The following is a 22,714-nucleotide window of genomic DNA, read 5'->3' as shown; positions in this document are numbered from 1 at the left end:
TTTAGAGAAGCCAAAGAAATGAAATAAATGTTAGTAGCTCTCATGACATTCTCATAATAAGCTCTTTATTTTCCCTAGGGATCAATGAGCAAGGGCTGTACCGAATTGTTGGAGTAAACTCTAGAGTTCAAAAGCTGTTGAGTATATTAATGGGTAAGTATCTATCTTATGCTTTGTTAAAGGCAACTAGACTGTGCTGCTTTGAAGTCTTGCCAGCTGAGAATGGGGGCTCTTGGTGGGGTACCTAATCGTGGTGAATGTGCTTTTAGGACCACATGCTGTTAGGGGCCGGGAGGTCCCAGGGCACCACTGGCAGGTTGCTAAGGTAGGACTCACTCAGGACATTGCTTTAAAAGGTCTTCTGGTGCAGTCACTGGTGTCCTGCTCACATGTGCTATGAATTTTGGCAGCCTTCCCAAATGCAAACTAAAATCTTCAAAGAAGTAGCTGAAAGCTTTAGTTTGTAATCTCATACCTGCCACGTTGTTCCCAGAATACTTTTTCTCTTGCGTGTTGCATGCAGCCTGTGGCTCTTCTTACTTTTCCCTTGGACCTTCTTGTGCCTGTTTTGACATGGTCCTGCCCAGACCTTTCAAGCATGTGTTTCCCTCAGGCCTGAGGCATTGGGTCTTGTGGTTCTGGGTGCTTGGGAAGAGACGAGGTGTTGGGTCTACATGGTAGAGCTTGGTGTTGACATTGTGGGGCTACTCTGAGCACTGGCTCCGATGTGCACCTACCCTGTGTCTGCCTGGCAGCCCTCAGAAACCTCTCCTCACCTCTGAAATGATACAATGGCAAGAGAGGGGTGGTGGTGTTCGCTACTAGTGCCTTTGTGCTCGGAACCAGCATTCCTGTGGGCCCAATCTAAGCACTGAAACGTGTAGGAGCAAACAGGTCTCGTGACTGTCAGTGAGCTGGTAGTTGTTGCTGGTGCAGGTCTGGGACTGCTATGGCTGACTTTTCCTGGCACAGTTCCTTGGTGGTGGTGTTGGGTTTCCATTGCCCCATGGCCCTGCAAAGCCTTATGGTGGGTCTAGCTTGTTCGTCTGCATGGGAGCATCTGTAGCCTGAGTCCCAGTCCGGCTTCCGTGTCAGCTATAGCCCAGGGGTTATGCTTGACCCAAAAAGAAATGTGGGCCATCCCCTCTTCACTGCCTTCCCACGCCTTGGCCCCTCCAGCAGAACCTCCCATTCTCCCAGTGCCCTTGTCCGTGGTCCAGGCTGGTGCTGAGGTTTGTTACGGTTGTGTGTGTGACTTAACCATTATTCCATCCCCTGAAGTAGTAGGCAGCATTTCCATCCCACAGCTGCAGCCCTGTGGCAGTCTGCCCATCCAGACATGCATGAGACACAAATTTGAAGAACTGTTTTGAGAAAACATGCTTGGGTTGGAGCAGCGGCAGCTGCCCTCTGCCAGTCCTGTCTAATGCTTCTCAGACTTGGCAAAACCATGTATGAAATAGGTGTAGTAATGAGGAAAGAAATGCTTAATAATTTGTTAGTGCCCTTGGGAATGTGTTCGTTACTCCTTGGGGTAAATGAGTGACATTTGTCTTCTTCCTCTTCCCATTCACTTATTATCGTTCCTTTGCAACATGACTTCCTTTTCCTTGCGTTCACAAAACACTAGTGCTCCTTTCCCTGCGTATTTCTCCTTGGAAAAAGTTTTAATCTGTTGTGTCTCACTTTCAGCATCTTTCCTTCTTTTTCCAATTCCCCCTTCTTTTCCCACCGTTATGATGTTCACTGAGCAAAGCTCGCGGTAGCTGTTACAGTTGTCAGTGTTAACCTATGCAAAATTGATAATCTGGGGATAATTGGCAAACAGAAGGGTAAGGCTCTAAATCAGAGACTGACGCAAGGGGACCTCTCTGCACCGGTTTTGCTCTGGCATTTGGAAAGTTTTCTGCAGTCACAAGAGCTGGTGACTGACTCTTATTAGTACAAGTTTGGCGTAGGTTCTGGGGCATGTGAATATGTCCTGCTAGCCACCCCAGTACAGCAGATAAGGCAGGGCTGTCTCATGGCACACGCGTTTGGCACTATTGCGTCAGGGCATCGGTTGAAGAGCATTGCTGCCCACCGATAAAAATAGGCTGGGGATTGGGTGCCCCACGGCACAGCAGGTCTGACACACCAGGTCCTCTGCTTATACTTTTCATGCCAGTGCGCATCATCTCGCAAGCTAGTGGACCAGGGGCTCCTGTTACCTTCTCGCAAGGGTGGTCTCAGGCTGTGTCAGTTCTGGGTTGAGGCAGCAGAACTGTGACAGCTGGAAAAACTTGCTTGGTTTAAGAACTCTCCAGAGCTGGGAGGGATTCAAAGTTTTGGACACCATCCAGCATCCATTATGTTCTGTGCAACTGAAGCCACTCAGCTCTCGACCTCGTGTCTCATAATGCAGTGATATATCGGTGGTTTTTCTTTGTCCTGGCATGTCTTCCTCAGCTGGTGATGCTGGGAGCCCCATTAGAGGCGAGAGCATGCCAGCGGCTGCTGCTCAGGCAGCCTGGTGGGTGCTGAAAGTGGGACCCACTTCGGGGATCTCCTGTGCCATCCATCACCAGGATGGTTTGCAAACCTCTGAGTCCACCTTTCTCCAAATCGTGGGCAATTAAATCACCTTTGACGATCCCAGCATTCAGGCTGTCTGTGAAGTCAAATGGCAATGTGTCCATTGTCAAATCCCCTTCTGTTCTCGGCTGCCCCTGAGGCTCTGACGTCCTGTTGGTGCCGTCACCACTCTGCTGGAACACTCGTGTTTGGATCCAGCCCTCGTGTACAGAGGAGCCAAGTTGTGCTTACAACTTCAGGTTTCCCTTATATTTAGAAATGAATGTGGGCAGCGTTCTTGATTCAGATACAGTTTAAATGGCAAAAAGATCAAGTTTCCCTGAGCAGTGGCAGGTGTCAGTGACACTGTTGGGAGGGTCTTTGGCAAGAGGTGTCTCTGCAGGAGGTCGGCACTGCGCTCGGCGGACTGTGGAGCACAGGCTGCCTGTGTGCAGCGGACAGGTCAGGGACTGCGCAGGGCAGAACAGCTTGTCTTTGTCTAAACCGAGGTGAAGCAGGGAGGGGTGCCTGACCCAGGGCTTGTGGGAGGCAGGCCACCAGTGCTGGAGCACGCTGCCTTTCCCTAGCCTTCACCATTGCCATGCACTGTCAAAATGAGGAAAAAACACAACAAACAAACAAACTTCTGTCAGTCAGAGCTCCCATGAAAAGCTTTATTGTAGAAGTGTGTGTGCGCAGGACAGTGATGAAACCTGCAGATTCGCTGCTGGAACTTGGCACTGAGTGGGGTGTTACAGTGTCTGATGTGCTCTTCTTGCTGCTTCCCAGAGTGAGCTGTGAGGGCTGATGCATGTGGCTTCTCGTGGCCCCCCACTGCCATGCCCTATGGCTGTTTTGGAAATTTCTTGAGCCACCCAGGTATGGGTGAGAATTATGGCTGGGTGACGAGGTGGTACCCCAGATGGTTCCCCTTGCCATGGAGAAATTGGTAAGGAATTGGAACCAGCTGTCTTATGGCAGCAGCTTCCTCCATCCCCAGGAGTAGATGGAGAAGTTCCTTAGAAAGGGCTTTAGGCGGTGGCTGTGCAGATGGGCTGTGTGGCTGCTGGGGCCAGTGTGGGCAGCTGCCTCTGGGAGCATCCCCAGCATTGCACACGAATGTCTTGCTGTGGTTCCGTCATGGCTGCAGGTTTGGGGGTGTCTGGTCAGCCTGGACTTCCCTCCTGCCCACCGCCCTGCCATGCCACGGCCAGCCCCATTTCCTGCTCTGTGACGCCTGTCCCGTCACCTGGGGTCTGCAGGAATGAATGCACGAAGGTGAACAGGACCCCTGTTCCCCTCCACTGCCTTTGCTGCCGTTTGTCTCCAGGAAGAAAAAAAACCCAGTAAAACTAATTTTTGGGGAATGGATTCCTCCCACTCCTGAATTTCTGTGTAGATCCTGCTATAAAAAAACCCCAAGCACGTTCTGATTTCTTCTTGATATAGATCTGGAGTGTTGCAGCTCTCTTCACTGAAGTATCCCCTGTGTGAGTCTGTAAGTGATAACCTCCTTTGGTCTTGCAGCCCAGGGAGAGCTGGGAAATGCTGTCCTGTGTGGCACCTGTGACCACGCGGGAGTTAACAGGAACAGGGTGATGCCACAGTGGCTGGCAGTGCCATGGGGTGTGCAAAGTACTTTCTTCAGTCTCTGCCGGAATAAAAGGCCTGGGGAAATTAATTTTCTGCTCCTTTTCCCCATACCCTTTTACTTCTGCCTTTTCCGTATCTGCTGAGGGACATCAGATCAGTTATTTACAGCAATAAGCAACTTCAGGGTTAACAATGACTTTGGCCCTGGGTGCTTTCACAGGCCCCAGTGCACATTCACACCAGTCCACAAGGGACTGTGTCCTTGTTCGAAGGAAGGCGGGAGTTCGCTGTGGTGATGGCTGCAGGCATCTCTAGCTGGGGGGACAGATGCTACATCTGTAACCTACAAAGCTAACTTTTTGCAGACTCATAAATTTGAAGGTCAAGGGGAACTGATGATCTGCTCTGAGCCTTTTCGTCAGCCTGACTGCAGAATTTCACTTAGTGTTTCATGAGTCGTGCCTGTAAACTCCTGGATGAGCTTTTGATGAGGCATCCAGTCTTGAGTTGTTTGTTCAACTGCAGTGAAGGCCTTGCTGTTAAAAGTTGTGGGTTTGGTTTTTTTTTTTAAAGGAGGGGTTTTTGTTGTTTTTGGGGCTTTTTTATTTTTATTATTCCAAGCTTATCTTTGTGAAAATTGCTATCTTAAAAATGTAGTGCAATAGGAAGTTGCCTTGGCATTGGTGAAGAAGGATAGTGCTCGTTTGTATGATTGCTGTGAGAGACATGTGATCTTTGTGTGAATATACATTTCTTAAATGTTTGCTGTTTCAAGTGCTCCTCTTGATTATTTTTTTTTTAATTAAAATAAACCCTTTGCCCTAAGGGAAAGCCTAACTCTTATTCAGTGCTTTCTTTTAATTAGTTTTAGAATTACACTATGCTTACCTATTGCTTTAAATTTCAAAAGCACTTTATATATGTCTCAGAAAAGACAAATGCCCGCTGAGCTGAATCTGTAGGACCAGATGGCATCGGCAGCTTTATCTAGTGTCAGGCTTGGCCTTAGTCATGGTGAGTGCCTCTCTGTGCCTGCTCCTGCTCTCCAGGGATGCTTGGCATGTCTGTGTCACTGAAAGCACCCGCAGCTGTGTCTCCCGGGGTCCCCACAGAGGTTCCCAGGGATTTTGGTGGAAGCAGGATCCGTGTTGTGTTTCCAGGTCCTGCTCACCCGGAGTTCGGTGCACTGCAAGCCTTCAGCTCTGAAGCAGCTGAGAGATGGCAGGACCAAGTTAGCAAAGAGCATTCATGAAGCAGCATCCAAGCAGGAGAGAAGCAACGTGCTTACACCTGCAAATGGGGCACATTCATGCCCTGCTCCTCCCTCCTCCCCAGCTGCGACAGGTGCAGTGCTCCTCTCTTCTGGATGGAGCAGTCACCATCTTTAGCCTTGGTACTCAGCACCTCAGCACTGTGCATGAGGTATCCACAGCCGGGCCACTTAATGCTGATCTGATGGTGGCTTTCGAGATGGCTGGCTGTAATTATCAGCAAAGATTCAATAATAAATGCTATTTGTGTTGGCGCCTGCTAGGGGTGGGTGTGCAGATGGCAGTGGTAACTGAGGAGCTCACCCAGTGCAGGCAGCTTGGCTCCAGCCCCCGTGGTGTGGGGTCCCAGCATGGGTGGTGGTGCTGAAGAAGTGAGCAGTCGCTGCTTCCTGGGGGCTCTTGTTGTTGAAGCATCAAGGTGTTTTGACAGAAATCTGTAAAAATCACACCTTATTGAACTCACTGTGGAACTTTGTGTGAACCAGTCTGTCTTCCTGACCTGGGGTAATGGTTTGCAGAAAACTGGGAGAAGCAGAAAGCTGCAGATTCCTGTGAGCATGGTTTGTGGGCGGCTGGCTCAGATCTGCCTTGGGAGGCCTGAACAGGCTGCTAGGCTGGAGCTCCCTTTTACACTGTCCAGAACAGCTGCATGGGTTTTTTTATTTCTTTAATGGAATTTTTAAAAGGAAGGATAGGAGGGGAAAAAGTATAGAAAGGAAGGAAAAGGCCCTGGAGGAGATGGAGAAAAGTATGCTGCAGTATTTGACAATAAAAACCGAGGCACTTGGAGGCTCCCTGGCCCCAGATGCTCACAGTGCACAGAGCTGGAAACTGGAGGGTGGGAGAGCAGCTCCACAGTTCTTGTGGGACCTGCGAGGCGGTGCTGTGAATCCCTGGGCAGAGATGGGCGTGGGGTAAGGGCAGGCAGTGCCTGGGTGCCAAACCCCCTCGGCACAAGCACCAAGAGTGTGGTGGGGCACAGGGCTGGTGCACATGCTGTTACGAGCCGTGGGACTAGATTTCCTCTGGGCACAGTGGCATCACAGCTGTGCAGGTGCCTGGTTCCCATGGAGCAGTGCCAGGGGCTGGCGGTGCAGTGCAGTGGTGCTGAGCTGGTCCCAGGCCCCTTGTGCTGGAACAGCGGCCAGGCAAGCTGCTCTCCTGGGAGGCTGCTGATGCCAGCTACCAGGAAGGACTGGTTGAGCCTGTGTGTGGTGGTACCACACTGCCCTCAGACCCGCTGTGTGCCCTGGTGTGCCGGTTTGTCCAGTGCTGGGATGGACATGCTCCAGGGCTGCCCTGGGAGCCATGTCACTTCCCTCTGCCCGGCTCTGGGAGAGTGTCTTGTGGCTTTAGGATGCTCCCGCCTGACTCCTCTAGGGCCTCATTGCAAAGTTTGCATCAGGCCATTACAAAGTGTGACCCAGTGTCCCAGAGCCAAGTTGTGCTGCAAAAAGCAGCTGTTGTCTGGGAAGTGCAAACCCGTGTTTCTCTGTAGACCCTGGTACAGCCCACCCTGCAGCCCTTCTGTGCTGGCTACTGCAGGGAGTGGCCTGGGGACTGGCTCAGCTGGGAGCTGGGCTGATGGGAGCTGTGTTTGGAGAGCTTCCCAGGCACATTGGTGCTCTGTGGGGCTGGAGGGATCTCTTCCTGGTACGTGGTTCAGAAAACAACTCCAAGGCTGTGGGGTGGGAGTGATCCCAGCAGCATTGTCAGACAGTAACTGGGGGGTTCAGCCACACTGGAGAGCTCAGCGGGAGCCTGGATGCAGCGTTTTCTCGGTATCAGCAGGTAGAGGGTCTCTGTGCCTGGGGCTGGGACCTGGCAAGCATAGCCGACATAAGCATCACATAATGTAGTTTGTGCCTCTCTTGTGTATCTTTTGCTGTTGACTTGTCAAAGCCAAAGCTATCAGGAGAAACTAGTTACTGCCAGAAAGTGTTTTGAAGATCCATTCATGTTTTTATCTTAAGGCAGCTATGGAGGGACAGGAATCTAAATCCTGGAGGGGCAGGCGGAGCAGGGGAGTGGCTCGGACCTTGCCTCTGCCCAATGGTGGGAACAAGGACCTGGGAAGAAGTGTCCTTGAAAGACGGTAGTGCAGAAGTGTGTGCACATCAGCTGTAGCTTGGAGACCTTCCTCATGAGCACTATGAGAGCTGTGTCTGCCAGCTGTGCTGGCAGCCAGCTCTCTGCAGTGTTGGGTGCAGAGCTTGGTGACAGGGTGGGCACGAGCCGCAGCAAGGGGCTGTGCTGGGAGGATGTGAATGGCAGCTTGATCTTTGCCGTCACTTTCCAACATTGCCTGCTGAGGGGGCCTTGTTTATTGTGGGGTCCGGGCAGGGCTTTCCCTGTGCTGGGAGGTTTGCCATTGTAGCTGCTGATCCTTGAGGCTCGCTGCTCACAGCAGCTCAGGGGCTGCAGTGGAGCCCTGCATCTGCTGCAGGGGTGGAGGGGGGCGAATCAGGTGTTTAAAGATGGTAAGAAAAAGCCTGTGTCAGGGAGGATGGAAGAACAGGATGACATCAAGAGGCCAGAGGTGACAAAACAAACAGCAGCGTGGTTCTGCAATACCAGTGACCCTTCCAATTGGAGCTGCCTCTGTGCTCAGTGCCTTGCACCACTTCAGAACACCCTGGGTGCTTTTCCTCTCCCTTGCCGCTAGCGCAGCTCAAACCAAGTCATGTCGCTGCTCCTCTCTGCATACGTCAGCAGTGGCAAGAGGCTCCCGCCTCATGGTGGTCCCCAGGGGTCCTATGGGTGTTCTGCAAGGCGAGGTGATAGGAGCTTCCCAGTCTAAGGCCGCCTCACAGCCAGTGTTTGGCTGGTGAAGGTGGCACTTGGTGGCATGTTTCTGGAGTGGTGAGCCGAGCGAGGGTCCCCAGGATGGGCAGCCTCGTGGGCACCATGCGAATGCCAGCTGTGCCAGGCCTGGCCATGGAGCACCACATGCAGCAGCCCCGCTTCCTCCCTCTCATCCAAATGAAATGCAGCCATGGAGCCAAAGGAGTGCAGACCTGCCTTCCTACACACTCTGTGGTGGATCAGGCCATCAGCAGGGGCTCTTTCCCGCCTTGTGCAGGAGAACAAGCCACCTCCTGTCTCCGTGCACACCCGGGCAGGATGCCTACCTCTGCCACTGTGTGTCCTGCTGTCTGCCTGACACCCACTGACCACCACAGAGGCTGTGCCACCATTGCTGCTGTTGCTCACATTCGTTTAGGCTGTGGCAATGCCTTGCAGCCTCCTTGGGGCTGGGATCTTCTGTGGAATCCTGGGGAGGTTCTCTGTTTGTCTGTGTCCATGTCATGTTTGTGCCCTGCGTTTGTTACCAGTGTCACTGAACACCACAGTCTCCTGTGCCCTGTGTAATGTCGTGCTTTGAGTTAAACTGCTGATCTCACTGCTCATGATTAATGTTTTTCTTTTTTTTTTCTTGTCCCATGCAAGTGAGTGTGGCCCATCTTGTGTAACAAACTCTGCTTCCCTGCAGAAGTGTCTGTTGGGGATTGGCTTGTGGTCACTGGGCTGGGGAATAGCAAATAAAATGGGATGTGACAGTCTTCCCACACATCTGAGCTGGTGAGCTGATATGAGCTGGTATTATCCTCACTTTAGTTCACTTTTTTCTTTTTTGTCTTTTTCCTTAGATCCCAAAACGGCTACAGAAACAGAAACAGAGATCTGTGCAGAGTGGGAGATAAAGACGATTACTAGTGCACTGAAAACTTACCTGAGGTAAGGCAGAAAAGCCTCATCTGTTGTGTGGCTTAGGACTGATTTGGTGATGATCTGGGGCATTACTGCCTGTTATTGCAGATCTTTAACAATAGCACTTTGACAGAAACAAAGAAGAAACTGCTCACAGAGAATTTATTCTGGCTTTCCCCTTGACCCTCCAGCATGTTTGAGCAGGATCTGGGGAATGCAGTCAGCTCTCTGCCAGATGCATGTGTCATACAAACGTGATTTTAAAAGCTCATTCTTGTGTCCCCTGCCTTGATTTAAGCTTTTCCCTAAGCTTTTTGTAATGGGCTTCCACCTAATGAGTGTGTGGTGGAAGGTGAGCACAGTGCTCCTCTAAAGGCTGTGTCTCAAGTGCTTTTTTAGAACTGGGTGCAGAGCTTTATTGTAGTAATAATTTCTGTATGCAAGTCCATGCCACTATCATCATGGGTTATCTTCCCACAGGGCTGGTCTGCTGGCAGCAGTCAGCATCTCGTTATCCACAACATGCTTCTACCTGTCATGACTGGCAGCTTCTTGCTTTCTGTTTCTGTTCTGTGCATTGGCTTGTATTTGAGAGAATGAGAGAGTGAGCACAAGAGAGAGGCTAAATCCAGTTAGGGTGATGAGTATAATTAGCTTGGTGGATCTCAGCCTAGAAAATCACAAAACACTACATAATTTTGCATGATTGGCAACCTTTGCTCCAGAGTTTGAACTGTTTGCAAAGCAATGAAGAATGTCAACAGGACCAAGATGTCTCATTGAAGGGATGTGGAAGTGGGAAGGGAGAATGGGGAATTTAATGGGAACGGTGGCTGTTAAAGTTTTATGGCTAGGCTTGTTTCTCTTTTTAATTTATTTTTAAACTTGCTTGGAAATCATGGGCTCACTGAAACACTGTTACTGTGTTACTGAAGGAATGCTGAAATTACAAATTAATTCAGCGTGGGGCAGAAAAGGGAGGAAGAATAAATCAAAGGTACTTCAATAGATCTTATTCCTTCTGATGGGAGGAATTAATTAGATTTGTTGTTGCTTAATTCTGCACTTTTAAAAATGGAGCTGAATTTATGGTAAGGGCAAAGCTTTATTTCTGTGGATTGTGTTACTCAGATATGTTTTGTGCATGTTACCTTTTTATCTTTCAGAATGCTTCCGGGGCCGCTCATGATGTACCAGTTTCAAAGGAGCTTCATCAAAGCAGCAAGTGAGTTCGTTGATGTTTATTGCACTGGTCTGAAAGAGGAGCACAATTTGCAAGTAACTGAGTGTAACCTCTGCCCTGCTGCTTCCCCACTGGCCTCCTTGTTCTTAAGTCCCAGCAAGTAGAATAAGAATGAAGGGACAAGGGGCATGTTGTTGTTTGGGACTTAACCAGATGAAAAGGAAACGCAGATGGTGCAGGGGGAGCAGAGACCTGGCCAGTGGCAGTAGCTGCTGCTGCAGCTCTGTCTTATTTTGACCATCATCTGTCAAAATGAGGGAGGCCGTTGTTCAAACAACACCTACAGTGTTTTGATGAGATCAGTTGCAGTTCAGATGTCTGTGCCACTTTCCTTTGACTGCTCTGGGAGAAGGTGCTTTATGTGAGAGCAGGTAACTCTCCATTGGCAGCTGTGCAGCCTGTGTGCACGAGTGCGACCAGGGGGTCAGGGGGGCTCATGTGGTCTGTGGCCACATTGGCGGTGGCCTCCTTGGAAGGCTCCTGCTTAGGTGGCCAGGGTACAGCTGCCAGCACCTGCGGGCCTAACCAGCCTGCTGAGTACCATATGCTACCACCTTACCAGGCACTGTGCTGAGTGCATTCTGATGATGCTTGGGAACACTTTGAACAGGAACGTGTTGATGTTCCTATTCCTGGAATTAGAGAAACACTAGTTACAGCCAGCCCCTTCCCTGGTCACAACTGGCTTTTCACATGGCTGGCATCTGCTCTCAACTCACTGTTTCAGCCCACTAGTTTCTTCCTTTTGAAAACAACTGGTTGGGGCTGGTAGAAAGGAAAATTGCTGTGGAGAGTATCCTCAGCATGCCTGGGTGCAGGGAAGAGTAGGTCCCCAGGCTGTCCGTTGATGTTAGTGTTCAGGCCTGCATGCCTCTTGCCATTGATGTGGAGAGAAATCATCTTCTGTTCCCAATGCAGAACTCGAGAATCAGGAGTCAAGGGTGTCAGAGATCCACAGCCTCGTCCATCGGCTCCCAGAGAAAAACAGGCAGATGTTGCACTTGCTCATGAACCACTTGGCAAAGTACGTTTATGACTGATATGTTTTTCTCTCCTTTTTCCACTTCCTCTGAAAGTTAATAGTGGTAGAAAAGTTTCCTTGTGTGTGTGTGCACGGTGATGAGTCATGTCTGGTTGGTGAGTGACTGGAAACCCGTGTTTGAGTGAAATAAGGGTGGTGCAAGGGGGGAGGGAGGGGGGCTTTCCTGCTGACCCAGGTCTCTGCAGGTCCCCTGCCTGTGTGGCTGTGGTCCCAACCCTGTGGCGACAGGAGGAACCCATGCGCTGCTGGGAATGTGGCATTGGTTTTAATGGCACAGTAATGAGGTTCAGCTGTCCAGAAGGCAGAGCAGAGATTAAGGTCCTCGCTGGGTTTCAGATCAAGCCTAGTATTAAAAGACTAAAAGCTGTATCTTTGCTGCAGTAGACTACTCTGGGCCGTATTTTCTGACTTTATGCAACCTGATGAATCAATACTTCTAGGTCACCTTGAAACTTTTCAAGGGCCAAGAAACTGAATGATTTTTTTTGCTTTCAGTGATAGAGCTGACCTATAATTTCCCATCTTCCTGCTCCTGAAGGTTACCATGGAAACCTTTGATTAGTGTTTTAAAAGTGAAAGCAGCATCAGGTGTTTGTGCCAGCCTCAAGGCTGTGGGGTCATACCTGCCCTCACTGTTTGCACAGGCGCTGCACGAGCAAGAGGAATTAGGCAGGACTTGGAAAGCTGGGGAATGAGTTAATTGGCATAACCATTTAGAAGACAGTCTGGGAGAACCTGAAGTTATCTGTGTAAGAGGAAGAATAACACATAGTTCTTGAAATAGGCTTACAAACGACTTCAGATGCTTTCTTACGACACAGGTTTCTATCCGTTCTGTGGACTCCCCAGCAAGGCTGTTAAAAAACAAAGAGCTGGTTTAGATCTCAGTTTCAAAATCTTCTGCATTTAGAGGCCCAAGCCAAGGGCCAGACAGTTCCAGGTACTCCCATCGACCAAATGTGTGCAAGGAATCTCATAACCGCTTAAGTGCTTTTCATTTAAAGGAAAACCTGGTGGTGTTTGAGTGAGAGATGTAGAGAGGGGAGGCAGGTAATGCAGTGGGCTTCATGCTGCTTTAGTGGGGAAGGAACTATACCAAAACACAAACAAACAATGAGTTTAGTGGTGCGTGCTATATTAGGAAGAGAATCAGCTCATAGTGGTTATTTAATAGGGAAAAAAATTATCTTGGAGAGAGGCAGGAAGCTGAGGAGTGAGAGCCTGCGCTGAGCTCGCTGCCCTGCAGAAGCTTTCCTAGCCCCAGTGCCGTTCCTGGGGAGGTCCCGGGCTGTAGGGCAGAGAAACAGCCAGCTCCGGGCACAGGCCCTACAGCATTGCTCCTGCGTCAGTCCTGCAGCTCCAACATGGCAGCTCTCCTGCCACCTGGCCACACCAGGAGCAGCACCTTGCTCCAGGAGCACCAGGAGGGCAGCCTGGTCTGGGACTCATGAGCTGGTTGAGGCAGCAGTACCATAAAGCCAGATTAAAGATGTTGCGGTGGAGATAAAGCTTCACATCTGCAGAACACGTTTGGAAGGAGGGAGAGTGTAGCAGAAGGCATGGGGGCCTGGCTGCCCTGGGTGACCTGCACAGGGAAGGGGGCTGTCTGGGCTGGGGACCAGCTGGGGTTTAGGGGCTTCTTGTCCCTGGTGAGGGGAGCCGAGAGCAGGGCATCCACAGCTAATGCAAAACCTAAGGGCCCCTTCCTGGCCCTGCCAAGCTGGGCTGCACTTCTTGGAGGGGATTGCCTCATCTGTTTCTGGTTGGTTTGTATTATGATTTAAAGTAACATATGAATAATCAAGATTTGCATTTTTATCAGATGAGCTAAAAAAATATTTGTTACAGTATTACTGCAGAGTTCTCTTACACTAAAAGCAGAGCACAATCTGTATTGGTCAAATAGAGAAAGAGAGTCTGTCCTGCATTGTCTTACATGGTTTTTTGGTTTGTATGTTCACTGTTGCTTACCGAAAAGGGACATTGGACTCCTCATGTGGCGTGGGGCTGCAGTTAATAACAGTAATAAAACCGTGCTAACAGAGCTGATACTTTCTAAACCGGTAATTATTAACACAAATTAAATACCAGTTGGAATAAGTGCCTCTGAGGTGGTTGAGCAGTACCCTTCCTTCTGTGCAGCAGAGAAATGTCATGGGTTTCCCATGGTTTCCCTGCGATTTGGTGTGCAGGGAGAGGGGCTCATGCCCCAGCAGGCCCCATGCAGGGGGATGCAGCACTCCAGCTTCCAGCTCCCGGCTCCTGGGGGAATACGCTGCTGCTCCCAGGGCACATTCCCCTGTGCGGGCGGGGTGAGGAGAGCTGGAGGCAGAGGGAGGACAGATCCCAGGGACAGGCACAGGCAGGGTGGAGGGAGAGGAGTGTATAAATAGAAAGTGATGTTGATTTCTGCCTCTTACTGCAGCTCTAAGCCTGTTTGTGCTGTCTCATGTTCAGGCGTCCAGGCAATTATCCACTGTGAAATACAGTGTGAGCAATCCCTGTCCATGCTTCTTCATCAGGAATGTAATGCTGCAGATTTTCTCCTCTGCTCTACAGACCCTGGTTCCAGTGATACTTGCTATTATGATGTTATTCTTTGACCCATGAGGAGGTGAAACCTTTAATTTTCCTTCCTGGGACATATTCATGCTGTCAGGATTCCTGTGATAAACCCAGCTGTGATTTACTTTCCTGAAAGAGAGGAGATCTCTTTGTTCTGATGTTTTTCCAAGGGGATCTCCACAGGAAGGCCTGAACACCCACAGGCTGGACCATCCCAGTGCCTGCATCTGCTGGCCTTGCCAACAGGCACATCTGAGGATGTAGCAACTGAAGTTAGTAAGACTCTGGGTGACCTTCAAAATCTCCTGGTTTCTCTTGTTTCAGGCCAGAATAGCCGATGCCCTTCAAAGAACAGAAAGGCAAACCCAGCATGTATCTTCTCCTGTTTCTTGTAGCTGTTTAGTTACCAGAGTCATATGGCTTAGTCAGTCTGTTAATCCTTGGTGTTTGTGGTGTTTGCAGGGGATGGCTGGTGAGAGTGCTCCTCATCCTCTGCTTTAAAAATAAAAAATACATTTTTGAAAAAGCTGTGTGAAGAACTGATGCCAGGAGACATGGTGAGCTAACTGTACAAGCCTGCGTGGTACCAAGCACGCATGGCAGTAACGCTGCCCCTCATACTGCTCCCCACTCCCCTGAATGCCTGTTCCAGCATCATTTTTTTTAGCAGTTTGTGCCCAGGTTCCATCCACCCATTGGCATAGCAGGCTCAAGCTCTGCATGGCATAGGACTCCTCACACCATTTTTAGGGTCTTCTTTCTCTTTATTCTGGGTTTTTCCCCCCCCAGCTGTTTCTGGCTGGGAAAGAAGGAAAACGAATACTTCCTTGGTGCTGCTGAGCACTTTGGGTGCAGCAGGCTGTCCCACAGCACATCACCTAGCAACACTCTCCTGCTCGCATGCTTCTGAGTTGTTTTGCTGCAGATACCTCCTTTTGGCCCAGCACCTATCTCCGAGAATGGCTACACTGTAGTTTCAAATGTTTTTTTATCAATAGAATGTGCCAGCTCTGATTAAACCAATATTTTTTTTCTGCCAAAGAAGTTAAAACATTTCAAAGCAAAGCAGAGGTGCACACAGTGCTGCCCAGCTTGCAGGTAGCTGTGCCAATGGTTCTGCCATGAGTGAAGCTGGTTGTAGAAAATTGCCTTTTTTGTTAGTGGGGCTCTGATACCCTCCCTGTCTTTTTCTTTTTCAATGTACTTTCTCCCCAAGGAGTAAATTCTTTGGAAGTGCAGAGCAGGAGGATTTTGCTGATTGTTTCAAGCATTTAGGAATATTTTTTTTTTTCCTTGAATGGACATAATTTGACATCCGAGCCTTGCTTTGTTCTTCTGTCAGTGAGATCCAGGTTCTCCAATACAGATGGTGCTGTGCTTGTGCACCCTTCAGCAGGGCTCTCGGGACCCTCTCCATGGCTTGGCATCGCTGCTGCTGCTCTGTGCATCCCCCCTGCCCGAGGAGCAGGGCTGCCCCTGCCTGCATATCCACTCCTGTCCTGGCAAAAGGTCAAAACAATTGAGGACACTGCAGAAGAAATGTGTGTACGTGTATTTAGCAGTATTAATTATCTTTAATCGTTCACAGCTGCGGCCTGGCCAGCAGTGACTAGTTCTCTTTGTTTTTGCTGTGGTGGTGTTTTGTAGTTTACGTGTTTTAACCAACATGATAGTGATTGCTATCTCTAGCACAAATTGTTTCCCAATTATCAGTGAGGATGGTTTCCACGGGCTCTGCAGGGCAGCTGCTACCAGCCACAGACCAGAGATCCAGCAAAGCCCACTCTCCACCACAGCCTGTCGGTGGGACGGAACAGGGGCTGGACACGGAGCGAAGCGTTTTGGAGGGCTCTTTGCTGAGCAAGGGATTGTTGGCAAAGGAGAAGAAGAAAAAATCATCCAGGTCTTCTGCCTAAAAAGACAACCCGGCACTTGTTTTGCTTTGTGTGGAGCAGTCCCATCCTTGGCAGCCCCACGCCGTGCTCCCTGGGCTGCACTGCCTGTGCAGAGCCATGCAGGAGCCAGGGTCCCTGGCAGATGTGCGGTGCTTGCCGTGGTGTGCTCCATGCCCAGTGGCTTCAGGAAACCCACTGTGGCACCTGTGCAGGACTGGCAGGTGGCTGCTTCCCCAGAAACATGCTTTTCCACGGGTTGTTTTCCCCGTTTCCCCCTGAAGGTGCAGCCGGCGAGGAGGCTGACGCTTCTTGGCACAGCAGGTCTGACTTCATCCCTGTAGCAGCTGTTTATGCTGCTGTCTGGTAACTATTCATTTGCTTGATTTATGTATTACTTCCAGTAAGTCATTCTTGTCCAGGACATTCTGGAAATTTCCACTAGCCGCTGAGGCCTCTGAGATGCACTGCTTTCTTATGCTCCTTGCCTGATTTGGCTGCCAAAAGCAAATAGCAAGCAAGCTCTCTGACCTTGAGTGGCCAGGCCAGGCAGCGATCCTCCCACACTGCCACCTGCTCGCTGTGCTTTGGAAATACCGTTTTTTTGCCCGGTGCCTGTTTTCAATCCCTTTGGATCATGGTACTGCTGGGTGCTGTGTGAAACCCTGGCAGTTCAAATGACCCAAAGGATCTGGGTGCTCTCATGGGTTGCAAAAGGCATGTCAGATGAAAGGTGACTCCCCATAGGCATGCTCTGCCTTGCAGGAGCTGGGAGAATCCTGCCTGGGGCTCATCTGTCCCAGGTCAGGCTTGTGCTATGCTTTTTCTTCCCCTCTTTTTTCTTCTCCTGGTTTGTTTCTCTGTTTTGCGTCTTGGTTTGGAGCATCAGGTCCTGGCACCTGGGGAGCTGGGATGGGTGCTGCCCCAGGGCTGCTGCCTGGTGAGTGCTGTGCCTCTGTCCTGTGCTGGAGCCAGATCTGTGCCAGAGCCAGTGCTGGTGCTACTGAGTATCCCCAGAGCTGCTGTGCTGAGGCGTCCCCTGTCCCACCTAACTCAGTAAACTGTCTTGCAGATGGCCCGTATGGGTGGTTTAAGGGAGAGACAGATAGGGGCAGCCCAGCCCAGCTGCAGCTCCCCAGAGCTTCATCCCGACCACAGAGGCCAGTGAGCACTGGTGCCTCCAGGTCCATCACCTGCTGGTGTGCGTATATATCCATGTGGGTCCTGCTGTCTGCATGCGTTGCCTATATGTACCATAAGTGGGCAAGGCAAAAGGTGTGAACCAGCATACAGACGAAGGAAGAAGGAAAGTTTAGGCTGATAATGCTAAAACAAAAGAAAACAAGAACATCCTGGGTTTTGAAAATACAGTTCTAAGCAATTATTTTAAATCATCCTCTCCCCAGTTGGAGCCAAGCCCACTTAGATCAATAAAAATCCCTTTTGTTTTAATGCTTTGACATGATTAGCAAGTATAGCCAGTTGTCTGTTTATTTTTCTGTTCCTGCATGGGAAAAGCCAATGAAACCACCAGCGGGCTCCCTGCAGAAGGCAGGAGAGGCTGGTTTGGAAGGAGCAGCCTGGGAGGGCAGCTGAAGGGGAAGGTAGCAGCTTTGGTAGCATGCTGTGCCAGGACCTGTCCTCACGCCCAGCTCCAGGAGGGCAGCACGACGTTCTCTTGAGTCTCCTTCCTCCATCAGATCAGACTCTCTGCAAATTCTGGGGTATTTTTAATGTTGGAGACAGTCAGTGGATAAGAGATTGGTTGGCAGATTAGTTTGAAATCTTAGCGTGCCTGGCTAATTTGATTACAGCTTTTAACTGGAACCACCTGTATCTCTGTGCAAAGACAAAGGCTGTGGAGGTCTGCAGACCCCTGGCAGAGCCTGCAGCAAGGGCTGCACTGCCTCTCGGGCTCCCCTGCCTTAATGAAATCTGCATGTGTCTGCTGTAATATCTCCCTTGTTTTCTTAATTTTCGCATTGGGCTCTTGAAGGTAATTTTACTTTCAACATTATTTGTTGGGGAATTAGTTTTTTCAACCAGGGAGCTTTGCAGAGGGGAAGGAGCCTGCCCTGTGCCTTCCTCTGTCTCCCCACAGAAACTGGGTGCAAGTTCAGATCCTGCAGAGGCAGCACCTGAACGTGGTCAGTAGGTGCTTGGACCTCCCCGGCCATCGCAGCAGTCTTTTAGATGGTCTTGGTCTGTTTGCAAATGGCCTGTGTCCATTTGTCTTCTGCTGCCACAAAATAATCCACTGGATTATTGCTGATACACCAGCAGATGGGCTCCTTCCTTCTGCTCAAGTTTGGAGTACATTAGACCAGATACACAGCAGCAGCACAGCAAGCACTGTCCTGAGCTGCATTTGCACTTAGCAGCTGGGGTAACGATGACGCTGTGGATGCATTCCCTTGTTTTCCTGGTACTTTCTCTGCTCAAGACTTGCAGTGAGGGGGATCCTTTCCTGTAGAGGAATGAAGGCAGTGGGTTAATTAGCATTGATAATATGCAGCTGTGGCCTTGCCTGGAAGGCAGTGGGTTGATTGACATGGATGATGTGCAGCTGTAGCTTGTTCTGCTAAGTAGTTAAGTGGCACTGAGGAGTGTGGGAGAGGGGGTCAGATGGAGGGGGTGGCGGTGGCAGTGTAGTGTAGTGTAGTGTAACCACTGGAGGAAGAAGAAGGGACAACACAGACAGTGGAATCTGACCAATGGTAAAGCCTTGTTGCAGTCTACTAGTTTGGTTGTGCTGCAACACTTTCCCACAACTGAAGCCCTTCTGCAGGAGGTGGCCCGTGCTCAAGGAGCAGCTCTTGCATGACACAGTGGGTCCTTATGAGCCATTTGCACTTCAGAGCTGGAGGTGTCAAAATCTTGCAGGGCAGCAGCAATGTCTTTGGCTTCCCCCAGCCCTCTTCTCATCTCTCCCTCGAGCACTTTGTTGGAGGAGCTGATGATGCTCTCCACAGAGCAGAGACTGCTGCAGGCTTAGCAGGTACTGGTGGGCACAGTGCTGATGGATGTGTGGCTCCCTGGGGACATGGCCCTGGCAACACCAGGTGCATCGTGCAAAGCATGAGGCTGTGTGCATGCCCTCCCTCTCACCAGCTCTGGCTCCCTCTTACTCTTCTGGTTTTGTTTTTAATGTGAGATTCTGCAGAATTAAAAAAAAACACCCCAAAACAAAAAAAAAACCCTCAAAAAAAACCCCACACCAAAAAAACCTGTGGGTGTTTGCTGTGTTTGCTGGGCTTGGCTTCCTGTAATGTGTAAATTAGCAAAAGGTTTTGTTCTGCTTCTGAAAATGAACTTTTAACCTCTTCAACCTGGATTGTCAATAGAGTAGCTGTTTGCATTTTCTAGTGGCTTTTACTTCCATGCTTCTCCAAAAGGTCCTTATATTATCTGAAGGCTCCCCAGGTTTTAGCTGGAGAGGAATGCACTTCAGAGACTGCAGCATCTCTCTTATCAGGTATCTTGTATCTTCATCGCATGGAGGAGTCATCTCCCTAGATATGATAACAGGTGTCTTAAATTAGACTAAAGCTTACATCACCAGTGCTGGCAAGATCGTTTATTAGCATGTAATGCAGCATATGCTGGGTTTGCTGTGGAGTTTCTGTCGTTGAACATCTCAGCCGAGCTCATGCCGGATGGCTGGGAGAAGCAGCAGGCATTTTGCATTACTGAAGTGTGAATTCTTATGGGCTTGCATTTGAACTTTGCGTTGTTCAATAGAGATTGTTGATAGCACATAATTATCTGGATTCTTTTTAATTGTTTATCACAGTGAAACTGAAACTGTGTACAGAAACAGATTGAATCTGGAGTGAGCAAAAGATTTCCAATAAATAGCTGCCGTCTCTCCCTGGTGGTGTCTCCTCCATCCCTGCAGACAGTGGGGCTTCCACATTTTAATGAGAGCTTATCTAGATTGCTCTTTATGCTGAACAGACCCAGTACTAAACCAAATTCAGTTATACAGATTTTAGTCAAATCTTTTTTCTACAGAAGAAAGGAGAATAAAAGTTACCAGTGCCAAGATGTCTTTGAGCTGCAGCTCTCCCCAGGACCCTGGTAGTGATCCCTAGCCCAACCTGGACCCACCTCCTCTGTCCACCTCCAACTGTACTGCATGCCTAGTTGAGGTCTAGACTTCTTGAAACTACATTCAAACTTATAAACATTGACTTCTAAAAACATCTGCTGCTGTTGTGTGTGAAAGGCATGGGGCAGAGTCTGAAACCCACCGTTTGGGGCTGGGAGGGCCAGGAGACTCTAGGAGCCACTGGCGGAGAAAAAATGAATGCAATCACAGCTTCCACTTACAAAATCTCTGGTGATGCTGGCACCCACGTAGGGAAAGGAGCTGGCTGGTGTAGGACATTCTCTGGCTTGGTGGTGATGCCTGGCTTACTAAGACTGAGCTGAGGAAGCCATCCTGCTTTCCACGGGCTTTATGTGTGTGGGGGGCATGGGTGTCTGGAAATGTTTCTTGGCTCCTGCTTCCTTGATCTAGCTCACCTCATGGAGGGGGAGGTAGCAAGGGGGTCTGTCCATTGCCTGCACGGGCACCCTACTGTGAGGGTGGGGATTAGCAGGCTGTTACTGTATTCATTTAAATAATTACTGTATTCTTCTAATGTAATTCCATGGAAGTTTGTTACAATATCATGGTTATCTAGTGCCATGACAAATAGGAAGGGCATCGTTGGGTGAGTGGATTTGCCCACGTGAGTGTGGCAGGGTGCACAAGATCTGGGGAGAGTATTTTTCCAATCATTGTCAAAACCTTGTTCCACTGGCAAAGACACAACAAGCATTTTGCTTGCTGTTGTTAACCATGGCTGTAGTTTATTCTGCAAAGCTGGCTATTTCTGTATTCCCTTTCTTTCAAAAAAATTTTTTTTTAGGAATTCAGTGTTTTGGAGGGAAGGGCACTAACCTTGCATTTGTGATGCGAATGTGCTCCAAAATACCTCTGAGGAGGAAAAAAAAAAAGTCAAAAAACTTTTGTTACTGTTCCCTGCGGCCAGTGCATTTGCATGAATATACAGGTGTACACCAGGGTAACTTCTGTGTGTTACCCTGCAACCTGGCTCTTGGCTGTCAATTGCTTCCCATGCCTCCCTGCAGGGACAGCTGGAGCTGCATTTGCTAGAACCAGCACTAATTCTTGCTAGGAGGCTTTCTGGAAGCCTGTTTACTTTGGCTCTTTTCCATTTATCAGGTAGGCTTCAGCACATCATCTTTCAGATGATTTCTTGTTAACATATACTTACTCTTTCAGTCTCTTATTACCCTGCTGGCTACATAGGTTTTCTTATTGCGATGTGAAAGCATCAGCGATTTCTGTTTTCAGAGGAAAATCCCACCCATGCAGCAGGGGCTGTGCTGGGGAACTGGGGCCAGTGATGCTCATTCATGGGATGGCTCTTGCAGGGCTGCAGGCGCAGCCTGGAGCCAGCCAAAGCCCTGCTGCAACATGAACTGCCACCATGGCTGTCACTAATGGTTAAAATAACTATTATTACTATAAAGAAGAAAGATGTAATTGAGTGTAGCAGACTGAAGTGACAACCGAATGCTGTGCTTGCATGCATACAGCCAAAATTAAGGGAAATAGTGCGAGGCTGGGATGTAGGGTATGGGAATTGCATTCACCTGGTGTTGCCTCTTGGTCACATGCTATGAACATTAAGTTCACTGGTGTGGCAATGGGGTTTGGCCTGTGCAGGGAAGGGTGGCAGATCCTCTGCGATTCATGGCGTGCTGTCCTGTGGGCTGTGGGAAGGGTGGCGGTCTCGAAGAGGGCATTGCCACTGTGGGGTGGCAGCGGCACGGGGGACAGTGTTTGCAGCCTTGGCAGCCCTCGTTCAGCTCTGTCCCCAGGGGATGTTTGAGGGTGAAATCCCCTTTGCCTGCCTGTATTTCTGCAGGTGGAAACCACGGTGATATTTTAACACCAATTCATGGCCATGCCCATGGCTTTCACTGGGTGTCACTGGAAGCCCATGGTGCTGCCAGCGCCAGGGTGTGCGGAACTTGCCAGCCTTGTGCTGCTCACCCCAGCTGCAGCTTGGGGCTGAGGGTTGGTGAGCAGGTTCGGGATCCCCCTGTCAGCGCACCCCCCTGAGATCTCCCATCAAGCTCAGCTTGCCCAAAGCCAGAGAGGATGGCTTTGGAAACTGAAGTGACTTGGACTGGAAAGCCTGAATCAGAAGAGCCTTGCAGCACCATATGTGTTATCTTTGCAAGTCACAGCATGTATGGTATTCACACCGATTATATTTACCGATACTGAACTTCACATTTGGCCTCTGCATCTGTTCAGCATGATATGAGTACTTTTTTTTTCTTTTCTTTTCTTTTTTTTTTTTTTCCCCCCTGGGAGTTAACCCAAGCATCCAGCTGTGGCCAGATTCACCTGGGAGGAAAAAAGAGTCTTGCTGGAGCAAGTCAAACCACGCAGAAACAGTGCAGGCGCATGTTTCATCCCAGCTGAGCAAGGAAATCCAAGCGCAATGTGTCTGCTTGCTGAAAACCCCTTTAATTCTTGATGTTGCATCTGAAGGTTTTCTCCACTGCGTTCAGAAAGCTTGTCCTTGTCTTCACTGGGAGGTTTTGTATTTCCCTGGTGATCAGCCTTCCTTATGGATCTGCTGGCCTCCATCTGCATTCCTCAGTACTTGGCTCTCCCTGCTCCGTACTTGAGCAGCGATGCTGTAGAAGTTGCAACACTGTCTCTGCAGCTTGCAAAAGCTTGGGCTGTGTATGGTGGTGTTTTGCCTGTGCTCCTGTTCCTGTGTGCTGAGAACACGCAGTGACCACGTGGCGGCTG

The 22,714-nt window shown here is 49.7% G+C and overlaps 1 protein-coding gene across 9 annotated transcripts in view; it reads left to right on the top strand.

Annotated features, from left to right (window-relative positions):
- Positions 1-22,714, top strand: part of ARHGAP26 (Rho GTPase activating protein 26) — a 211,390-nt gene that overhangs the window by 123,299 nt on the left and 65,377 nt on the right. For 8 of the 9 annotated variants that reach the window (XR_008823362.1, XM_056348080.1, XM_056348079.1 and 5 more), the window contains 4 exons: positions 79-153; positions 9,068-9,155; positions 10,295-10,353; positions 11,290-11,395. Coding sequence is in view for 8 of the 9 variants with exons in the window: in XM_056348080.1 (XP_056204055.1) it covers positions 79-153; positions 9,068-9,155; positions 10,295-10,353; positions 11,290-11,395 (328 nt within the window). In the remaining variant the exon portion in view is untranslated. The remainder of the gene's footprint in view (positions 1-78; positions 154-9,067; positions 9,156-10,294; positions 10,354-11,289; positions 11,396-22,714) is intronic. The other variant, XM_056348076.1, reaches the window with a different exon arrangement.

The sequence above is a fragment of the Falco biarmicus genome, chromosome 8 (genome assembly GCF_023638135.1).
Source record: "Falco biarmicus isolate bFalBia1 chromosome 8, bFalBia1.pri, whole genome shotgun sequence".
Classification (NCBI taxonomy): domain Eukaryota; kingdom Metazoa; phylum Chordata; class Aves; order Falconiformes; family Falconidae; genus Falco; species Falco biarmicus.
The sequence above is the reverse complement of the archived record's forward strand: the minus strand, read 5'-3'. Positions and strand labels throughout refer to the sequence as shown.